At 43.0% G+C, this 20,247-nt stretch overlaps 1 protein-coding gene across 3 annotated transcripts in view; it reads left to right on the top strand.

Annotated features, from left to right (window-relative positions):
- Positions 1 to 20,247, top strand: part of LOC119172314 (uncharacterized) — a 63,178-nt gene that overhangs the window by 35,024 nt on the left and 7,907 nt on the right. For all 3 annotated transcript variants that reach the window (XR_012894951.1, XM_075893581.1, XM_037423369.2), the window contains 7 exons: positions 267 to 463; positions 2,582 to 2,720; positions 3,624 to 3,665; positions 5,205 to 5,397; positions 5,865 to 5,892; positions 9,587 to 9,657; positions 18,611 to 18,978. Coding sequence is in view for 2 of the 3 variants with exons in the window: in XM_075893581.1 (XP_075749696.1) it covers positions 267 to 463; positions 2,582 to 2,720; positions 3,624 to 3,665; positions 5,205 to 5,397; positions 5,865 to 5,892; positions 9,587 to 9,657; positions 18,611 to 18,978 (1,038 nt within the window). In the remaining variant the exon portion in view is untranslated. The remainder of the gene's footprint in view (positions 1 to 266; positions 464 to 2,581; positions 2,721 to 3,623; positions 3,666 to 5,204; positions 5,398 to 5,864; positions 5,893 to 9,586; positions 9,658 to 18,610; positions 18,979 to 20,247) is intronic.

The following is a 20,247-nucleotide window of genomic DNA, read 5'->3' as shown; positions in this document are numbered from 1 at the left end:
TTGCAGAAATGCTGGTGTTGGCATCATTAGTTGTGTGCGAAAAATCGTCTTGTCCATCACCGAAAAATTTAGCAAGATGCATATAAAATAAAGGAAAAAATTTCTTGTCCAGGTTAGGATTAAATCCAGACCGTCTTGCGTGGCAATCAGGTGTTCTACAACAGAACCACAATATCTGTTGAAATTTCTTCGAGAAAGAAACATTATATCCTGTGTAAATGCCTTTCAAGGTGTGAATTACGGTACTTTCTTTGCATCTTTTGTAGTCTGAAAACGAAGAGTGTACCAGGAAGATGCAGGCTGCGTTTGCATCCATCGCGGCTGCGACAGGCAAGAAGAATGAAGAGATGAAAAAGAAGATTGAAGAGATGGGCAAGTCCAGCTTGGTCGCAAAGAAGGAGGCTGATATGTGGAAAGATAAATTCCACCACCAGCAAGCTCTTCGAGAGCGTCGAGAGCAGCTGTAAGCATGGCTACACTGTGGGGGTTTTAAGTACTTCATTCTGAGTAACTGTCGTCCTTCTATGGACGATTCTTATTTAATTGATGCGTATTGTCCTGGGGCTATTGCCCAAACTGTCAGTTTTGTGCCAGACATGAAATTATGCTTCTGTAATGTGGTGATGCCCCTGTAAAGTTGTTCAATGAATACAAATCAATTTGAACGGTGTGCACTTGTCGTTGGAAAATGCTGGTGTTGACACTGGAAGAAGCAAATAATTTTCTAAGTCTATGGCATTCATTTATAATGTTTCTGCTGGCAAAGCATGGCATAAGCTAAAAATTGTAATAAGCGGATGTAAAGTATAAACCACAAATACTGCAATCATAGGGATGGGTGAATATTCAAGTGCTTGATTTATTCAAACGAATATTACAGTGTCCGAAATGAATGAATAGTCTAAATGTATATATGAAAGTTTTTTGTAAAGGTGGTTTCGCTGCAGCCTGGGGGTGCCATGCTGTGGAACTGCCATCCAGAGGAAATTCACATCGCCTCGAAGCAACGCTTCAAGGTTAAATGTACAAAATACCGTCACCTTAATTATTTTTAAGTTTAAAAGCATGTTATATGAACCCATTTGCGTTGTGTATAGTAATTCCTAAAAATGAACGTACCAGTTACAACTTACACACTGCTGCTATGCAAATCTTCCTGCTCTTTGAAGTTTGAATTCTTAAAAATTTTCTGCAGATAAGTTGGGCCACGAAAAAATGCTAATTTTTCTTAATATGTGATGTGTACTATTTGAATGGAAATTATTCAACAAAATCACTGTCTGCTTCAAACCATGAACTTACTATTTGCCGATCCCTAATAATTAGAAGGGTTATTCGAAAACATTTTGCGTGCGTCTCCGAAAGGGAATTGTGTGCAAGTTCTTTCAGGGAGGCTGCAATCCTGTGGAAACTTTGTTAGTACACATATTCTGCAATGTCCTCACATGCAAACTCCATGACTAGTTAAAGAAGTCCCTGTCTTATTAGGTGCACTTTTTAATAGAGGGTTCCTGGAGTACTTTTTCAAGGACACAAAATGTCTTCAATGTTTTAGTTTTTGCCTCGGGAATTTTAAAAAAATATTTTGAATAAATACGTTATTAAAGATGTCGCATAAATCTGTTGCACACTTTTTCTCTTTGATCAGGACGTGCTGGATATACACTAAGAGGGATGACATAGGGGAGGGACGCTGCATCTGTGCATGTCACAATTATAAGCGCACATCATGAGACAAGTTTACTCTCTTTTGGGTGATTCTAACACATGCTAGCACTGCTACTGAGTAATTTTAGCTTGCTATGGAGTGCCAAACCTCATGCTAAGACGTGTATGTCATCTAAACGCAGATTTTGAGTCATGCCAGCTATCAGCCAATAGCATCAAACTGCCATACGACAAAATAAAGCTAGTGCCAGCAGCTCTAAGGAATGTGAGGACGGGCCTCTGTATTGAGCGGTTGCTTGAGAAAGTGGCCAATTCTCGATTCCCTGGTACATTCTTCTTGCCGTGCGTTGCGTGTCTGCAAAATATTGTGAAGCTGTTCACAGCACATGTGCATTGAAATAAGATGGATGGTGTAGCGAGTGAAAAGCAGCATAAATCACTTCTTACTCTGTACACGAGCACGACATTATCAATGTCTCCTGGCGAGTTTGGTAAGATTGACAAGTTACATTACATCTGGCCACAGATCTCAAAGACACATTTCCCACAATAGTATAAAAGGCTCTGTACTGTTTGTTTTCTACTTCTTCTACACAGTAAAAAACTTGGCCTTACTATTCTACTGATATTTGTCACTGCTGTTTGACAATGATTTACACCTCCTGAAATCTTTGCCCTTGGAAAGCAATTTTCCTCTGATGGTACCGGTGCTCTAAACGTTTTCTTGCAAGAGCCTCCTCAAACTTTGTTTTGAATGTGCTAAAAGTTGTTAAAACTTGATTGCGACTCTAATTTTATTGTAAAGTCCCCATTTCAAATGCAGTATTTGTATATATTTTTTTGCCGATTGCTCTAGTCATAATTCTTGTGGAGTCATCGTGAGCAACGTCGTCTTTGGTTCCCCTCTTTCCAGCTTGAAGCAACACATTTCCGAGATGAAGGAGATGATTAAGCAGTCCACTGAGAACGTGGAGGCACTCAAGGCTCAGACAGAGGAGCAGTCCGTGCAGCTCGCTGCTACCACACAGGAGAGAGACAGGCTGGAGAGTGAGGTAAGGTTCTGGCGAAGCCCACTCTTTCACCTTAGTACAGTACTCTACACTGTAGAGGCACTAGAGTTTGTGGAGTTCATTAAGCATCTTTTTTTTTTCTGATCCTGAGAGGCATTAAAGTGTTATGACCTTCAAAACAACAATATACTCTCATTAATTGGAAGCTTAAGGGAAGTATGTTCCATTTAACAGGAGTTCCATTTATCAAGTCTACTGTGCAGCCCTGTCTACATCTGTGTAAAGCACCCAGCCTTGCTCTGTAAGACCACACCGTGCGCCGAGTGCAAGGTCTCGCGTGGTGTGCCCTGGAGCGTGTGCAGCCTAATAGACATGCACGTCCTGCTGGACATGAGTGTTGACTTTTAAGACTGCCCTTGTTTAACCGAAAATATGCGTGGCTTCAGTGCACTTGTGGCATCTCGATGACAAAGAATGACTCATTTAAGCCGGCAACGTGCAGTTGACACATTCAGAATGAAGATTGCACACATTCTGGCTGCTCTGAGATACGCTGTTATGTGAGAGTGTGATGACTTATTCTAATGCATGCATCGAGCAAGAGTAAGAGCTCTTGCCAACATTGTTTTTGGAATAATACAGAAAGGCGGGCTAGTTGATTCAGCTGCGTAGTGAATATTTTGCGCACACAGCATGAAGACAAACGAAAAATTTGCACGAAGGGCTGTTTCTGGTTCAGAACTGCATTAAGCCACTAAACTGCTGTTCCGAAGGCTTTGTGATCCAATTTATTAACGTATGTAGCAAAAACTAGTTGCCACCAAAACACAATGATGTCAGCAGGCTAACCTACCTTGAGTGCTTGTAAATTCCTTGCTTTATAAGAACTGATTATGTAAAATTTAAGAAATCTTACAAGTGCTTCTCAACTGTTCACCTGTGCAGCTTGCTGCCACAAAACAGGAGCGAGATAGGCTGGCGCAAGAGGTAAGTCTTTGACTACACTTGTCTATTCGCTAAGGTGTTCCCTTCCAACCCTTTAATAGGTGTTGTTCAATATACTTACAGCCTCAGGGAGAGATGTGAGAAATACTTTATTAAAAATAAGCCTCCCCGGTTACTGTTGGTGGAGCCCCTCGTGCAGGGCCCCACTGGCTATTGCAGCACGTTGGCCAGTTAGGTTTAAGTGACAAAGTCATTGGAAGCTACATTTCTCACTGCAGAGCAACATTGCAGTTTTTTTTTTTTTAAAGCCTAGAAGCCTTTAAAATTTAATGTTTCATCCACTGCTGCGAAAACTGGTCTGCACCTATTGGGCCAGGGGGAAAAACCTCGGCCCACCAAGCATTTCACATATATTGCATGTAAATATTTGCAGGGAATATTTGTGATGTTCTTCGGAAAAACCCATGACTGTAAACTCCCACAGTGTGCTAAATGTTTGCAGTCAGATGGTTATGGGGCTAATTAAACCCTAAGCTAGGACTTCTAAAACTTTGGCAATGTTTGCAATGGCACGTATTTTGGTGTTCTCTCATACTTGAGTCATTTCAAGTAGGCAGAGTGCAATAGTGAGCAATGCAGAAGGCTTCTACCGGTGCAGCATAATCTTCAGCCAATTGTCATTACTGTTAATCATCACAATTGAATGGGCTTTCACAATGAAGGGATGAACAGCATGACAGATCATTGTGGCCACGATCATAATTTTGTATCCAAATGTACAACATGAGCAGTTCTTAAACAAATTTCATTCGGGGGGTGGGGGTGAAGGGGGACATTAAAATTAGGCAAATGCTGCAAATTCAGAACTGCCGTTTGTAATTCTCCTGGCACATTCATATTTGGTGCCTTGGTCGACACACATCGCCTGCAATGTAAAAAGAGGTGTGCTCATAGCAGCTTCAGGCCTGTTGACGCTCTGTGCACAGCCAAGCTGACTGCTTGTAAGCCCTAGTGGTTGGCTCACTGCACTTTTTTTTTTTATGGAAGCTGAAGAGAATTTTCATTGGGAACAAACCTAGAATATGTTTCTGCTTCTATCTAAGTCACGCTTTCTGCATGTGGAAATTCAGAGAAACCTGTTGTGCTGTCGTCCACACCTCTGTCCGAAACACTCGACTGCTGAAAGGCATAGAAAATGAATGATGGAAAGCACAGCAGCTGCCGAGTACTAAGTGTCGGCCTGAATTCTGTTGCTTTGGTATCTCCGTGGCTTTTTTTTTTTTTTTTTTTTTTTTTTTGCTGACAATAAATACGGATTTGTACTGGCATGCCATGAAACTAAGATGGAAGTAAAGCCGGTGGCCTAGACAGTTAGCTTATCAAGGCTGCGAAGTCACTTCTGAAGCGACAGTGCTCATGGCTGCCCGCAAGGATGATGTCCACAACTTCTTTGCATCAGTTCTCCAATTCTGCACTCAGCGATATGTGTGCATAACTGTGCACATGCTTCTTGCCACGTTTCATCCCGACAAGATGTTCTTTAGTCTAGCCTATACCCAACACCACTTTCTTGTGCTGCAGAAGCGGTCACTCAACGCGCAGCTCAGTTACTGTGATGCCAAACTCCGGGAGAACGCAAAGCAAGCTGAGAAGGCACAGGACAAATTGGCGAATCAGTCGCTCTATTTGACGCCGAGCCTGGAGACTGTCTGGTCTCAACGCCGACTCTCGGAAAGGAACTCTCAAAGCTCCGTCACTTCTGAGGACTTCAAAGGTGCTTGTCCTGATCTGTTGTTGTATGTGGCGTTGTGCAAGTACTCGGCTCTATTCGATTTCAAGCTGTGCTGAGTACCCATATATAGAAATTTTTGTGATCCCTTTCCGATTCAAGATACCAGACGCAATGGTAATACTACAAAGTACTCGAGCTCTTATACCCAAAGTTTTCTTGGAGACCCCCACATTGCATGTTCCAGCTTTGCCTGTGTTGCTTCTCAGTATAGAAATCCCTACACTTTATTTGAGTTCTGCTGTATAAGCTGTGTTCAGCTTAGCAAGACAATTTAGTACTGTAAAGGCATCAACCAGCTGAAGCGAAATAATGTACACTCTCCCGAACACCCAGCCCATCTAAACATTTTTCTGTTTTTGTTTGTTAGCCACTACATGTTGTATTATGTTTCGTTGATGTTGCAAGAGAATCGACTGCTGATAGCACATGTCTCCATTTTCCTTTTCCAGTCCCTCTCTGCAAAAGCAACCGTAGACGGTAAGCTCGACATATTTTTCATTGCTGGGGTTACTTTGTGAAGCCCTTGTTTTCTCTTAAGTAAATTCCAAATGGAAAAGTAAGGTCAGCTGTGTTGGTAAAGTACAATTCAGCAACACCATAAAACTCTTTGCACAAACCTTGGTAAATCGTGAGGCGCAAAAGTTCAATGTGGATGGTGATTGTGCCCTAAAAATTTTACGAGCTCAAGCCTAGCTGATCTCCTTATTGGTACTAAGATAGGACTCGCACGGTTCATATCATCGAGGCATAGAAAGTATACCACTGTTTGTGTTGTGCACGCAGCTCAATTGAAATAATAATGATCACATTTGAAAGTTTTGGATGCAAAGTGTGGTGTAGACGTATCCCGAAGGAGTACGGCCACCAGCGTGGGTCCGGTCTTAGCGAGCCGCAGGGCACGCGTTAACCGTCGCCGTGGCGAGAACACGATACTGCTCAAAGTCGCAACACTTTATTGTGGCAACACCAAACGCAGTACAGCCCGTTGCAAAAGGCGCGGCGGGAAAGCAAATAGGCTTATCCACGCCACGGGCACAAAGTACTACACAGGGTGCCACGAGCACGTCTCCGCGGTAAAGGTGATCCACGGAGACACCGGAACCAAGGCCCGGTTGCTCGAGCGAGGGCAAAGGCGCTCGCGTTGGCTTCGGAGGGAGATGGGTCGGCGTAGCTAGGCCACGCACTAGGACACCGTACCACCCCTCGGCCGTGCGTACGCAGCGGGGCAACAAAAGGTGAGCATTCGCCTCAGGCGCGAGGCGCCGTTAGCGAAGTCCGACGAGCCCCGAGCGACGGGAGTCGACGAACGGAAAATATTGCGTGGCTCACCGTTTTCTGTCCCGGAGTGTATCTGTCTCCCGCTCCCGACGCAGCGCGCGAAAACCTCTCTTGGGAGTCCCCGCGCGCAGCGCCACCGTCAACATCCGCTACCGGGTGAGGGAGTTAAACGTCACTCCGCTCTCTCAGCGCGACAGACAGCAAAGGAGGGCAGACATGTCGGGACATGAGAACGGCAGAAAAGGCAGCAGGCTAGCCTCAATTCCCACAAAAGGAATGTCTCGATTGAGCAATAACTTCTTTCAACTGTGTTCACTCATGGAAAAACCCAAGCAGTCACTCCTTCCAGTGTCCAGAGAACACAGCAGTTTCAATGCTCAGTCTGTAATTGTCAAGTCGGAGATAGAAAATCAAACACAATCGTTCAGTGAATTTAGAGAACATCAAGCTACTATAGAAACAGTGAGGTCTGTTGTGCTCTGTGGAGTCTAGGAACACACAGAGGCAGCAGATGCTGTCGGTTCGAACTAAAACAACACGTTTATTTAACTGCTTTTACAACGGCGATACTGTCAGCTGTATGAATGCATCATTAGTGATCATCGCGCTGAAAACGTTTACGCAATATTCTAATTCACTCAAACGTAAGAACAAACACAAAGTAGGGCTAAGGCGCGATTACCAACGCTCGACTCACCGCGAGGGCCCACGGCAGACAATCCACAAGGCCATCCCTATGGATCCACCGCGGCAGGCCACTGTTCGCGCCAGTTGGCGCGCGCCGAAGAGACTCTCCAATTTTTTCTGGCTGCCCACCTAACCTCGCTCCTAGGCGTCACTCGTCACTGCTGGCGCTACCGCACAAATGATAATGATGATGATGATCGCATGCAAGCGCTGCATCTCCTACTGCGCAGTGGCTGTTTACCCGAATGCGGCTTGTCCGCGAGATTCAACCACTCATTATATGCCGGTCAATACCCATCAATACTCAAGATAGCCAAAGTCACCCCTGTTTACAAAGAGGGAGATAGGTCCGATCTTTCTTGCTACCGCCCGATCTCTGTTCTGAGTGTACTTAACAATATCTTCGGAAAAATAATTTCGAAACGTATGCTTTCCTTTTTGAGCAAATATCATGTGTTATGTCCGCGCCAACACGGCTTCCGGCCAATGCGCTCTACAAGTAAAGCAGTGCTCACACTAAGCCAAGTTTTAAACACTGCCCTCCAAGATAACAAATTCGCCGCAGTGTTTTTTCTGGACCTCAGAAAAGCGTTCGACACAGTAAACCATCACATCTTACTTTACAAATTAAGTAGATATGGTTTTTGCAACAATATGTCGAATTTTTTCCAGTGTTACCTTCAAGGTCGACAACAAATGGTAATTATCAGTAACATTACTTCTTCTCTCCAGTCCATTCAAACAAGTGTGCCACAAGGTTCCGTATTAGGTCCGTTAATTTACTTGCTATACATAAATGACTTGCCTCTAGTACTAACAACTGCCGAGATGCTTATGTGTGCTGGCGACACTGCCCTAATTATTACCGGCAAAAATCTGTCAGACATAGAAGAACAGATGAATACTAAACTAGCTAAGCTTGTCGATTGGTTTACAGCTAACAGGCTTACCATCAATGCCAAAAAAAAAAAAAACAAAATATATGTTATTCCACTCCCGTACAAATCCTGTTTCACATGACACTACAATTTTGCGCACCTTGTATTTTGCTTTAGTTAACTGCCACCTTCTGTACTGCGTAGAGTCCTGGGGTTCGACGTATGACTCTCATCTTGAGCCAATACGACGGCTGCAAAAACGGGCTACGTACGATAGTTTTCTCACCGTACTACAAACATAGCAAACCACTTTTGTCTAGGTTAAAGATCTTACCATTTGATTTTGTGCAGGAACTAAAATTAGCTACATGTATTAACGGTGTCGTTAGGAACAATGAACCATTCCCAATTTCATTACTGTGTATTCCCCGACGCCAAACGAGGAACCAAACTTTTAACAACTTCAATATACCGCCCACAAAAAACGCCTATAGCAAACGTCTACTACAATATACGGGAGTGAAAGTTTAGAATGGCATACCACGTTATATAAAGAATACCCAGAACTTTTCCAGATCATTGAAAAAATACTACTTTGAAGCAATTTTCTTTGCTTGAGTTGTCTGATACTTTAGGTTGTAATTTTTTCATTATGTATATATATTGCCCTTTATGTGTTTAGTGTTTTCTTTGAAAGATGTTTCAATACCCTTGTTCTCTTTATTAAGCCATATAAGAGAACTACTATTGATACTTGCAACTACAAGTATCATTCTTAAGTTCTGTATGCCACTAATCAAGAAATATTTGTGTTTACTACAAGTTATGCACTTTTCCTTTTTTCTATGTTCAATCGCATTCAAGTGACTGTTGTTAGCAGATAAACATTACTTCTTGTATGATGATATCAAATTTGAATTGTTTACTTCTGTTTATTTTTAATTAGAACTATTACAGTTTCAGTTATGTATACTTTCAATAGGACCCACACTAGCTTTTGGCTATGGGACCATACAGTTTGTGCTTATTTTGTATAAGATATGAGTGCAATAAAGATCATTCATTCGTTCATATGTGTGCACTACGAGGTGCAAACGACTTTACAGGGAGTGATAGCACCCCCACAGCTTGAAAGAGTCTACGTCTATTCATTCTTGTCAAACCAGCAACAAAGTAACTAGTAACTATTGTAACCAGCAAAGTAACTATTGTTATTCTGGTTTAACCAATATTGTTCTATGCTTTATTTTAATTTTTTCATATTTTTCTGTGTTCCTTTAACAAAAACAATTTACCTGCATTTCTTTTTCTCTCACTGATCTTTGCAGGGAGAGCAATATTTCATCGAAGTCCGGCAAAATGACACAAGCAGCGGCTCTTGATTCGAGTATATTTTCTGGCAAGTTGCTTTTAACATTGTCTGCTCTCTATTTGATTGCTATGATTGTAAGGTTCTTTTGTCGACATTGTCTTCACTACTGGTCACTTGCTGTGATGCAGTTTTGTGCTTCACAATGAAAGTCACGGGTTTCTACATACAGCACCTTCAAACCCTAAACAGGCCAAACACAATGCTATGTCGTAAAGAAAAAATTTGTAGTTTATTGCCATGGTAGGTTTGCTTATGCAAAAAGTAATGAAAGGATTCACAAGTAAAAATTAATTTGCTTGGGCTCTACTGGCTACAGTCTTATTATGTGGTATCGCAAATGTGGTGAGAATTCTCACACTTAACCCTTTATAGAAGTGTTGTATTAAAAAGTCATTTCGTTAGGCAGTAGTGACATGTATGCACTTTGTATCTGTACATAATTCATTTTTACTGATGAATAATTATAAGTATCCTAGAAGATGCTGTCTGAGTATGAGGAGTCCCAGCAAGTTGGCACAGAATGCTGAATAAGGCATTACCACGTTTTCTTTTGCTCATTTTGTCTCTTTCTAAGCGTATTCTCGTAGCAAGCGTGGTGTATTTGGTATCGCAAAAGAGTGGTTTACTGATACGAAATCATTTTACTCTCGAGCACCTCATGGTTTTGGAATGCTAAACCCCAACCATTCTCTTCAGTGCCCCTTAAAGGGAAGGGTTTGTAAATGTTCAAAAATTTTCAAGGGCACACTGGATAGGCACTGTACAACCTCTCTATTTTGAGTTTGTGAACAGTTTTTTCAGTAACTAAAGGAACATCCACATAACGCAGATATCATTTTGTAAACTGGGGCTTTTTTTTTATAACCTCCCTGTTCTTCCTTCCTTCCTTCCTGGGCTTTGTGACTGAACCATATTAACTTATGTCTGACTGTTACTGATTTGGTGAATTTCTTTACCACTTGGACATACCTTTTAACTTCTAATTTGCATTGTCCACTACGGTGGATCAGTGGCAAGGGTGTTCAGCGGCTGACCGGAAGGTCGCGGGTTCCGTTCTAGTCGCGGAAGTCTCGGTTTGACGGAGGCGAACAATACAGGCCCGTGTACTGTGTGATGTCAGTGCACGTTGAGAACACCTCGTGGTCGAAATTTCCGGAGCCCTCCACTATGGCGTCCCTCGTAATCATATTGTATGTTTGGTACGTAAAACTGCACATATTAGTATTATAACTTGATTCACATCTTATTAATAAAATGTGTAACATGAAAACAATGGAGTCCATAATTACAATTCGATTATATTCACTTATGCAGAATAGAAGAAAAAATTATAGTAACCAAGTATTAATTGAAGACACGGTTTTGAGTTAATGGAGTTTTAAATAAAAAATTGACTGAAAAGCAAATGTATTTTGTGACAAATTCCATTCAAATATTTAATTTAGTTGCTATGAGTGTGGATATCATTTTCAAAGTGATTTTTTTTTTTTACTTTTGAGCCTGTCGTCTTGCTGGTCTTAATTCTTTTGTGAGTTGTTGTGCCACTCCACTCCTAAAACATAATCGAGTGAGGTCATTTTCTTTCAATAGATTGGTTGTTTTGGCACAAGCGATACTGCCATCGTCAAACAAAAAAACAGCATCACCGGGCACAATCCGTAAGACTCTGAAGACCAAACAAATATAGCAGAGACTGCAATGCCATCCCGATAAGCTCAGCTCATCTAGCACGCAGTTATGTCTAATGACGCCACCAGTAACATTTACGTCCATTAGAACATGCCCGTAGTCAACTTGCATGCAATTCTCTTCGAAGGATGTTGAAAATTTTTAGCCTCTCTTTATGTCGCTGGCATTTAGTACTTGCATTTACAGGAGAACTGCATTCGTTGTTGCAAAACTTACACATGGGGGAAGGCCTCTGCATCTCAACTCATTGACAGGCGCAACAGGTGCAAAGCGTAATGATCATCATCATCGTCGTCCACCTGACTACGTCCACTGCAGGACAAAGGCCTCTCTTATGTTCCGCCAGTCAATTTGGTGCTGTGCTTGCTGCTGCCATTTTATACCCACAGACTCCTTAATCTCATCTGCCCATCTAACTTTCTGTCTCCCCCTAACCCCCACTTGCCTTCTTTGGGAATCCAGTTAGTTACCCTTAATGACCAGCGGTTATCTTGTATACATGCTACATGCCCGGCCAATGTCCATTTCGTCTTCTTGATTTCAACTATGATATTCTTAACCCTGGTTTGTTCCCTAATCCACTCTGCTCTTTTCTTGTCTGTTAAGGTTACACCTACCATTTTCCTTTCCGTTGCTCGCTGTGTGGTCCTCAATTTAAGCTGAACCCTCTTTGTCAGTCTCCAGGTCTCTGCTCCGTAGCTAAGTACTGGCAAGATGCAGCTGTTATATACCTTCCTTTTGAGGGATAGTGGCAATCTACCTGCCAAGATTTGAGAGTGCTTGCCAAATGTGCTCTACCCCAATCTTATTCTTCTAGTTACTTCAGTCCCGTGCTTTGGCTCCGCGGTTATTACCTGCCCTTAGTAGACATAGTCTTTTACAACTTCTAGTGCACTATTACTTATCTCGAAGCACTGTTCTCTTCTGAGGTTGTTGTACATCACTATCGTTTCCTGCAGATTAATTTTAAGACCTAACTTTCTGCTCTCCTCGTCTAACTCCGTAATCATCAGTTGCAATTCGTCCCCTGTGTTACTCAGCAACGCAGTGTCATCGGCGAAGCGCAGATTATTAAGGTACTCTCCATTAACTCTTATCCCTAACTGTTCCCATTCTAGACTTCTGAAAACCTCCTGTAAGCACGCGGTAAACAGCACTGGGGAGATTGTGTCCGCCTGCCTTACACCCTTCTTGATTGGTATTCTGTTGCTTTCTTTATAAAGCACTATGATAGTAGTCGATTTTCTATAGATGCGTAATAATGCTAGGAGCTAATTGTTCAAACATAGTACATGCTATGTACAAATGGGAATAAAAACGCACAAAGCATGTCCAGATTGCCTTAGCTGAATAATCCAATAGTTATATCTAGTGTTACGACCGGGGTTTGCAGGCACCGGAGGTCCGGGACGAAGGTGTCGAGGCAGGAGAAAGAGAGACTTCAAGAGGGTTTATTTACATTATATACACGGTGAGGTCTCGTACATGACGAGCTCTTTCTTACATAGCGAGCTCTCGAATCTGGCATTCCTCTACATGGCGCTCCTTCGAATGAGCCGGGTGGCTCATTATAAAGGGTATGTTTTCCCCAGATTCCTAGATCACGGAACACATACAAATGGTACTGTCCAATCACAGATCACACTCAACTGGCAAGGGGGACGAGCATGCACGGCCCACGTGAACGTTCAGTATTGAGGCGTGATCACTGTTTTCCAAGGTGGCACCAGCGGGGCTCTTCCTTGTCGTGTGTGTGCCACTGGTCGAGGGGTCCCAAGCTCATGACAGCATACATCAAAGGGTCCGCCGAACTGCTCGCTTAATTAGTGGGGCAATTTGCGGCGGCCGCCGCGGTCTCTTTCAAGGAAGATGCTGTATTTGTTGTCCTCTCTTGGACGGCTTACGGCCTCGTGGCGTCACGTCTCACCCTCCGACTAGGAGGGACAATACCTGGCGGTCATAGGCAGCCGGTCAGTCAGCTACTTGTTTGAGGATCCAAAGAGCGCTGCTCCTTTGTCAGTTCTGGCGCCAGTCACAACACCAGCTGACACCAGACAATCATTTTTGCTTTCAGAGAGAATTTTTCTTTCACTTGTTCGCTTTATTTTAACACCTTAAAGACTCCGGTTAGGGGTTATTACATAATGGGTGGGTTAACAAATGTGGGTCACATAGAGGGATCTTCACTACGAACAATATGCAGTTATGTTGTCCGCAAAAGATGATGGACACATGATGTTTGCAATGTCACGGGGGAGGCCATTCCAGTCCGCTGCTGCACGAAGAAAAAATGATGCGACAAAGGCACTAGTGCGAGCACGTGTGCGTGCGACTGATAAAGAATGGGTCGTGCGATGAGATATGCGCAATGGTGGGATGATGTAAGGAGCTTGATTGAGGGAACTGTGCAAGAATTTGTGGAAGAGACAGAGACTGGTGATGCAGCGGTGCACGCGAATATTAGTAACATTAATTACACGTTTTAAGGATGATACACTTATATCATATGAGTACAAGAATAAATGAACCTAGTGGCACGATTTTGAACGGATTCTAGCCTGTTAATTAAGTATGGCTGGTGCGGGTTCCAGATGGGCGCTGTATATTCTAGTTTGGATCAAATAAGGGATTTGTACGCGAGAAGTTTTAAGTGTAGCGGTGCGTGATGCAGACGACGTTTTAGATAACCGAGGGATTTGTTCGCAGATGGTATGATATTGTTTATGTGAGCATTCCAGGAGAGGTCAGATGATAAAGTGACACCTAGGTATTTATACGATTCTTCATGCTCGACAGTGGAATTGGAGATTATGTATGAGGATGATAAAGAGTGATGCTGGCAATGAAATGAAACGAGTTTACATTTAGTGGGGTTAAGCTTCATGAGCCAAAGATTACACCACTCTTGCACCAGATTAAGGTCCTATTGAAGGGCAGTTTGATCGGAGGTGTTAGAAATAGTGTGATACATGACGCAGTCATCGGCAAAGAAACGAATATGAGATGACACATAGATGGGAAGGTCGTTAATATATATTAGAAACAAGAGGGGTGCGAGTACAGAGCCTTGGGGGACGCCAAATGTTACTGGGGGGGATGTAGAGCAGTTATTATTCATTGAGACTAACTGGGAGTGGTCTGCAATAAATTCTGTGATCCATGTGAGAATTTTGGGGTGCAGTTTCATCTGGGCGAGATTTAGTAATAGGCGTTTAGGAGTTACATTATTGAAGGCTTTTGCGAAGTCGAGAAAGATTGCATCTGTCTGAAAGTGATGGTCATGGTTATAGTGCAGGTCATGAACGAATATAGCGAGTTGGGTTTTACAGGATAAGTATTTGCGAAATCCGTGCTGAAAAAAAAAGAAAGAAATAGAAGTTATTACTGTCAAGAAAGTGCATGGTGTGAGATTACGTATATGACATGTTCCATGATTTTGCATGGGACGCTTGTCAGAGAAATGGGTCAATAATTTAGGGGAGATTATTTACTTGATTTGTGAACTGGAATTACCTTTCCCTACTTCCAGTTGGCTGGTAAGATTCCTGTTTCAAGTTACAGTGAGAAAAGCATCGCAAAATGCGCTGAAATAATGTCTTCAGTATTTTTTAACAGTTCGAGATTAATATAATCAACACCAGCCGATGATGAAAGTTTCATTTTAACAATAAGTAATGAAATGCCAGTGATAATAAATGCAACAGGGGCCATCGTTTCAAACATTACAGAAGGAAAGTTAGGAAGGGGTGTGTCACCTTTTTTAGTGAACAAGGATGAGAACACGTTGTTAAAGGTATTGGCACTTATCAGCGTCGCTTACAGCTTCATCTTTAGCCTTTGTGAGCAGGATGTCCTGTGCTAGTTGTGGGTTTATAACTGCCCAAGATTTTTCGTGGTTAGTTTTTAAAATTTTAGACAAGTCCTTATAATAGAATGACTGTTCAGCTGTTTTAATTTTCGAGTAACAAGAGTATTCTGCAGCATAATACTTTTCCCATGCATATGTAGTTCTATTGAGTTTTGCGGTACAAAATAGGCGCTTTTTTTATTTTCAAGAGTTTTTAGTCTTTTGGAAAACTGTGGTTTATTTTTATTGGCGAGGAAACTGATTGTGGGGATGAATTTCTTGGTCAGTTCAGTTAGCTTGTGCTGGAGCGTTAACCAGCTATCATTGAGAGAATGGGAATGGAGATTGTATTCGAAGTAGAGCAGGAAATCAAGCAATTCAAAATTTATTTTTTAATAATTGCCCTTATCATACAAAGTAATTGTTTTGCAAAAAATGGGGTGTGTTTTGGGGACGAATTTAAATGTGGTATGGATTAATTTGTGATCGCTTATTTCACGTAATTATGTGATAGATTTTAATTTCGGGGCTTTAGTATCAGGTCTAAAATGCTTGATGATTGATGAGTGACACGTATTGGTTCCAAATACCTCTTGCATAAGATTAAAGTTTAGGCAGACATCGATAAACTCCCTTGCATCACTGTTTCCAGCAATCGGGGAAACCTGATTTAGCCAATTAATGCTAAGAAAGTTGAAGTCACCATAGGTGAGAATATGTGCGGTAGGGTGTTTGTGAGTAAGCTCGGATAATATTTCATTGAATTCGTGGGCCAAATCAGAATCAGATCGAAGGGGCCTGTACGCGAGTATTACTGCTTCAGGGGGAGCACAGCACATTAACCATAATGATTCTAGTTTCGAAGATGTGCTGGTGAGAGAGCATGACAGTCCTTTTTTAGTGGCGATGAGTACGCCCCCGCCACACGTGTTTTTGCGGTCATGACGAAAAATATTGAAGTTTGGCAAGTCAGCCATTGCCCCAGTATCTGCAACGTCATCAGTGAGCCATGTTTTCGTTAGTATCAGAATACTACTGCCGGATGATTGTGTTAGATTAGACAGGAGCACGAGTTTAGGAAGAAAACTATGTATGTCAGTATAAAGTACTGAAGATGAAACGCTTGCTTTTGCGCTTTTACGGGGCTGATGGCGTGCTTGCTGACAGTGACATGATCCCTATAATGCGGCCTGAACGATTCCTGCCACACTGTCAAAAATATATCGCTAGGCTCCAATATGCAACGTTTTGAAACGTAATGAAAAAGGTGTAGATTTGCTTCTAGCAAAGGCAACAATGTGCTTTCGTGCAGTTCAGACAGGACGCATGAAGTCTTCACCAATGCTAAAATTTGGGCCTTTTAGCTTAGGGCCATTCAAAAGGATAGATTCTTTAGTTTTGAAGGATGAAAGCTTGACTATGATGGGTCGTTTACGGCTAGCGTTGTAGCGCCCTAGTCGATGCACATGCTCTATAGCTCTAGATTCGACTGTAAGACCAAATCCTTTAAGGCAGTGTTTCACAATTATTTCTTCTGATTGGGCATATGTTTCCTTTGGGTTGTTGTCAGCAAAGCCAAAGAATATTAAGTTGTTTAGCCAGGAATGGTGTTCGAGGCCTTCAATCTGGCCTTCAATGTCACACATACGATGGGTTAGTTGACCTGTCTTGGGGTTAAGGGTGTCTACTTCTGTTCGAAGAGCTAAAAGATTTTGGCAATGACTTTCTAAATCTGCGAGGCGAGTGCTTAGATCAGCGAATGTGTTGTTCGTGCTCACTACCAGGGGTTTTGAGACTCTGCATCTCAAATACTAAAGTAGCCTGGCCGGCAGATAACTTGCATAGTTCTTTGAGGGTGACCTTCTCTGGACCGGGGTTTTTCCTCAACATCCCCTGATAGTAGTAGCAAAGGGTGCACGACTTCAATACATTCAGAAATAAGTAAAAGGCAGCACTGTGGGCTTGGCAGCTGCACCAAAAAATATTCGGCCGATTTTTTAGCATGACCTTGATACGAACTATCAACATGCATGATCAGGAGGAAAGGGTTAGCGGTCTGCGTAGTGGCACAGTCGCGAAGCCCACAGGGTGCGGAAAATGGTGGTTGCTGCTTTATAGGCTGCGCATACGATGTTGTCGACGTTGATAGGGCATCTGGGGTGGTTTCGATGATCCACTGTAGGGGTAAAGGCACTGCCAAACGTCCTGAAGCATGGGCGACAGGGAGAAGGCAAATGCATGGTTCGCTTTTGTTGGCTGCACGCACGAATGTTCCCAAAGTGGTAGACAAGGCTGCCAGAAAGGCAGACGTGAGCACATCGACGATGATGCGGGCAAAAACCTGCTTGACCAGGAGGAATGGGTTATACTGCTTACGATGCACAGGTGCCTGTGAATGTGCTAGGCATACAAGTCGAAATTTCGCGCTTGTGTTGCTCCCAGGCTGCCGAGATCTATCTGTTGGGGCAGCGTGTTTTTCAACAAAACATCAGCTAACATTGTCATTGAACAATAATATCTAGGTTTCTACGTGCCAAAATCACGATATAATTATTTGACACGCCATAGTGGAGGGCGCCGGACATTTCGATTATCTGGTGCGTTTTATTGTGCACTGACATAGTACAATAGACAGGCCTCTAATTTCGTCTCCCTTGAAATACGACCTCCGTGACGGGGATCGAAGCCGCGACTTTTGGATCAGCAGGCGAGCACCACAACCGCCTCATCATTGCGGCTGACAATACCATCACTTGAAGAAAAGGCCTGTCCATATCTCGTATCTGGGTTATTTCTGAAGGGAATTGGGTGTCAGGATTTATGATGGATATCTACACCTATTTCCAAAAAGACTGAATGGCATCCTCTGAAATCTGGATGCCAATTCTTCTTCAGCAGTTATGTTTTGACACAAACGTGGCTTCATAAGGATGGTCCACGTAAGATAAAAAATGCTCAAGACCACCCTTGTCTGTGTACGTTATCCGTACCAAGCATTATTAAATAATTGCCATAGAGAAGAAAATAATGCAAGCACCATTTTCTGTTGTTGCAAACGCTTGGTTGCAAAAGGAAGGAACAGTCGTGGTTAATATGGTAGCAGCATGCGGTGTTCAATGCATTCTTCTTAGAAATTAATCGCTAATCCAGTCAAGCTGCATGCGGCCCGTGACGTCCTTGATACCCCGGCTCTAGTCTATACAAATAACAAATACAAGCGGTGTGCGTAATTGTGTACATCACGTCTCAGAGTAAATGTTTTAAATAATTGTTTGAAATGTTGTGCAATTCTAGGGCCATTTTTAAAATGCTTTACTTGCTAATAAAGGACTATTCCAATAATATTCTGTTTGTGTTTGAATCGTTTCTGAAGTTCACTATTCAAATGCCCATAAATAGTGATTGCTGCTGTCTTGAGCGCCAGTCCTTCTTGAATATGCGCAGAGAGCCGCTTTTCCTGCGACGAAGAGCAGGACATGTGCTCGGAGACTACATTGGTAGACCTTAGCAAATTGCCAGGTGATCCAACAGGGAGGTACAGCGAGCTGTACCGGCGAAATTCAATGGTACCTCTGCACCTGAAGTCTGTGTACCCCGTCGAGACTCAGCAGTTCCCAATCCCCGCAACACCGTTGAGGGGAGACTCCACGCCACCTTTTTCGAAAGCCTCCGGCTCTTCCGCAGTTGCCTCCACTGCCACTGCGCAGAGCCGCGCTTCTCAGCAGTCCAACACGACGGAAGATGCCAGCAAGCGAAAGAGGGACACGCGCTCCACCAGCAGTGATGACAGCAGCAGCAAATCGTCATTCTGGGTGAGTTCTGGCAGGCCTTCTAACCCCCTATGGCGATGGCTAGAGGTCTGGCTTGCTCTAGATTCTACAAAACTGCAGTGGTGCCTGCAGGGAAGTTTCTACTTGCTAGCGACAGCCTCGAGTTTTGAAGTCATCCACATTACCAAAAAAAAGTTTTTGTTATCTACGTTGTCTAGGTTCAATATTTTGAAAGATTACCATTGTGCATAAAATTTGTTTTAATTAGTCAGCCTGTGCTCTAAGCAGGGAATAGCACTTCTTTCTATGTAATGATGGTTTTTTTCTTACAGTTGCATTGGCTCGAAAATTTACAGGGCACAATAGTCAAAATCATGTAGCCTCGAATTCAAAAAATCTTTATGCGTTGCTGTGCACAGCAACCAGCTTTTCGTTTATGTAGGCACTGTGGGCTCAAACTGAATGGCACTCTCACAAGACCGGTGCCCCAAAGGCTTGTAGGTGCATACCACAATAATGAACTACTGCCACAAACCATGCTTTCCAATCTCCTATAATTTTCATGCATTCATAGGCAAGTGCAGTAGTGCAACTTATGCAACTGAATCAGTGACCAGGGGTGGAAGTGCTGCGCCATTTGCGCCATTCTGCGTCAATATGACCTGCTACGCCAAGCTGCTTCTAAAAGGCAATCTGCATGTGCAACGCCAAATTTAGTCGAGGTTTATCATCAACCGAGCAACACGCGTGGGCTATACAAAGGGCGCAACCGCGTCCATATCAAATTAGTTCGGTGGCGTCCTATTTAGGTTCGTGCATGAATTTTGTTAAGGATGTGTTTGTGTGCGTACCTCATTATGCGACTCAATATATGTTTTAACAGCAAAGCTGTTAGCCAAACCATATAAACTGAAGAAAATAATCAGTTTCACCGGTGGAGTGATGATTGCAATAGCAAAAACTTGCAATTGTAATGGTAATGCCGCACGCGTTTTCAGTTTTTCCTACCGCACCATTACGCGTGTAACGCTGCCTTGCGTGATCCGTTTCCGAATGACTGGGAACAATCTAGATCAACCTTCCGATCAGATTAAGCGCACAACGCGTACATTAGAGTTTGTTCTGTAACTTACGCTGCAGCCGCTAGCGATAACGCGGGAATCTTCGATGTCACGTGTGTAAATGCCTATGCACTTCGCTGCTTGGCAGATTATCGATGGCCGACGCTCTGGTTTGCAGCTATCAGTGTACCGCTTGTATTCCTTGTAGAGTGACGTTTTGTTTTCCCGGGCACAGGTTCGCCCAAATAAG

This window comes from Rhipicephalus microplus, chromosome 4, assembly GCF_043290135.1.
Source record: "Rhipicephalus microplus isolate Deutch F79 chromosome 4, USDA_Rmic, whole genome shotgun sequence".
Lineage (NCBI taxonomy): Eukaryota > Metazoa > Arthropoda > Arachnida > Ixodida > Ixodidae > Rhipicephalus > Rhipicephalus microplus.
Note: the sequence above shows the minus strand (reverse complement) of the source record. Positions and strands in the feature narration are given on the sequence as shown.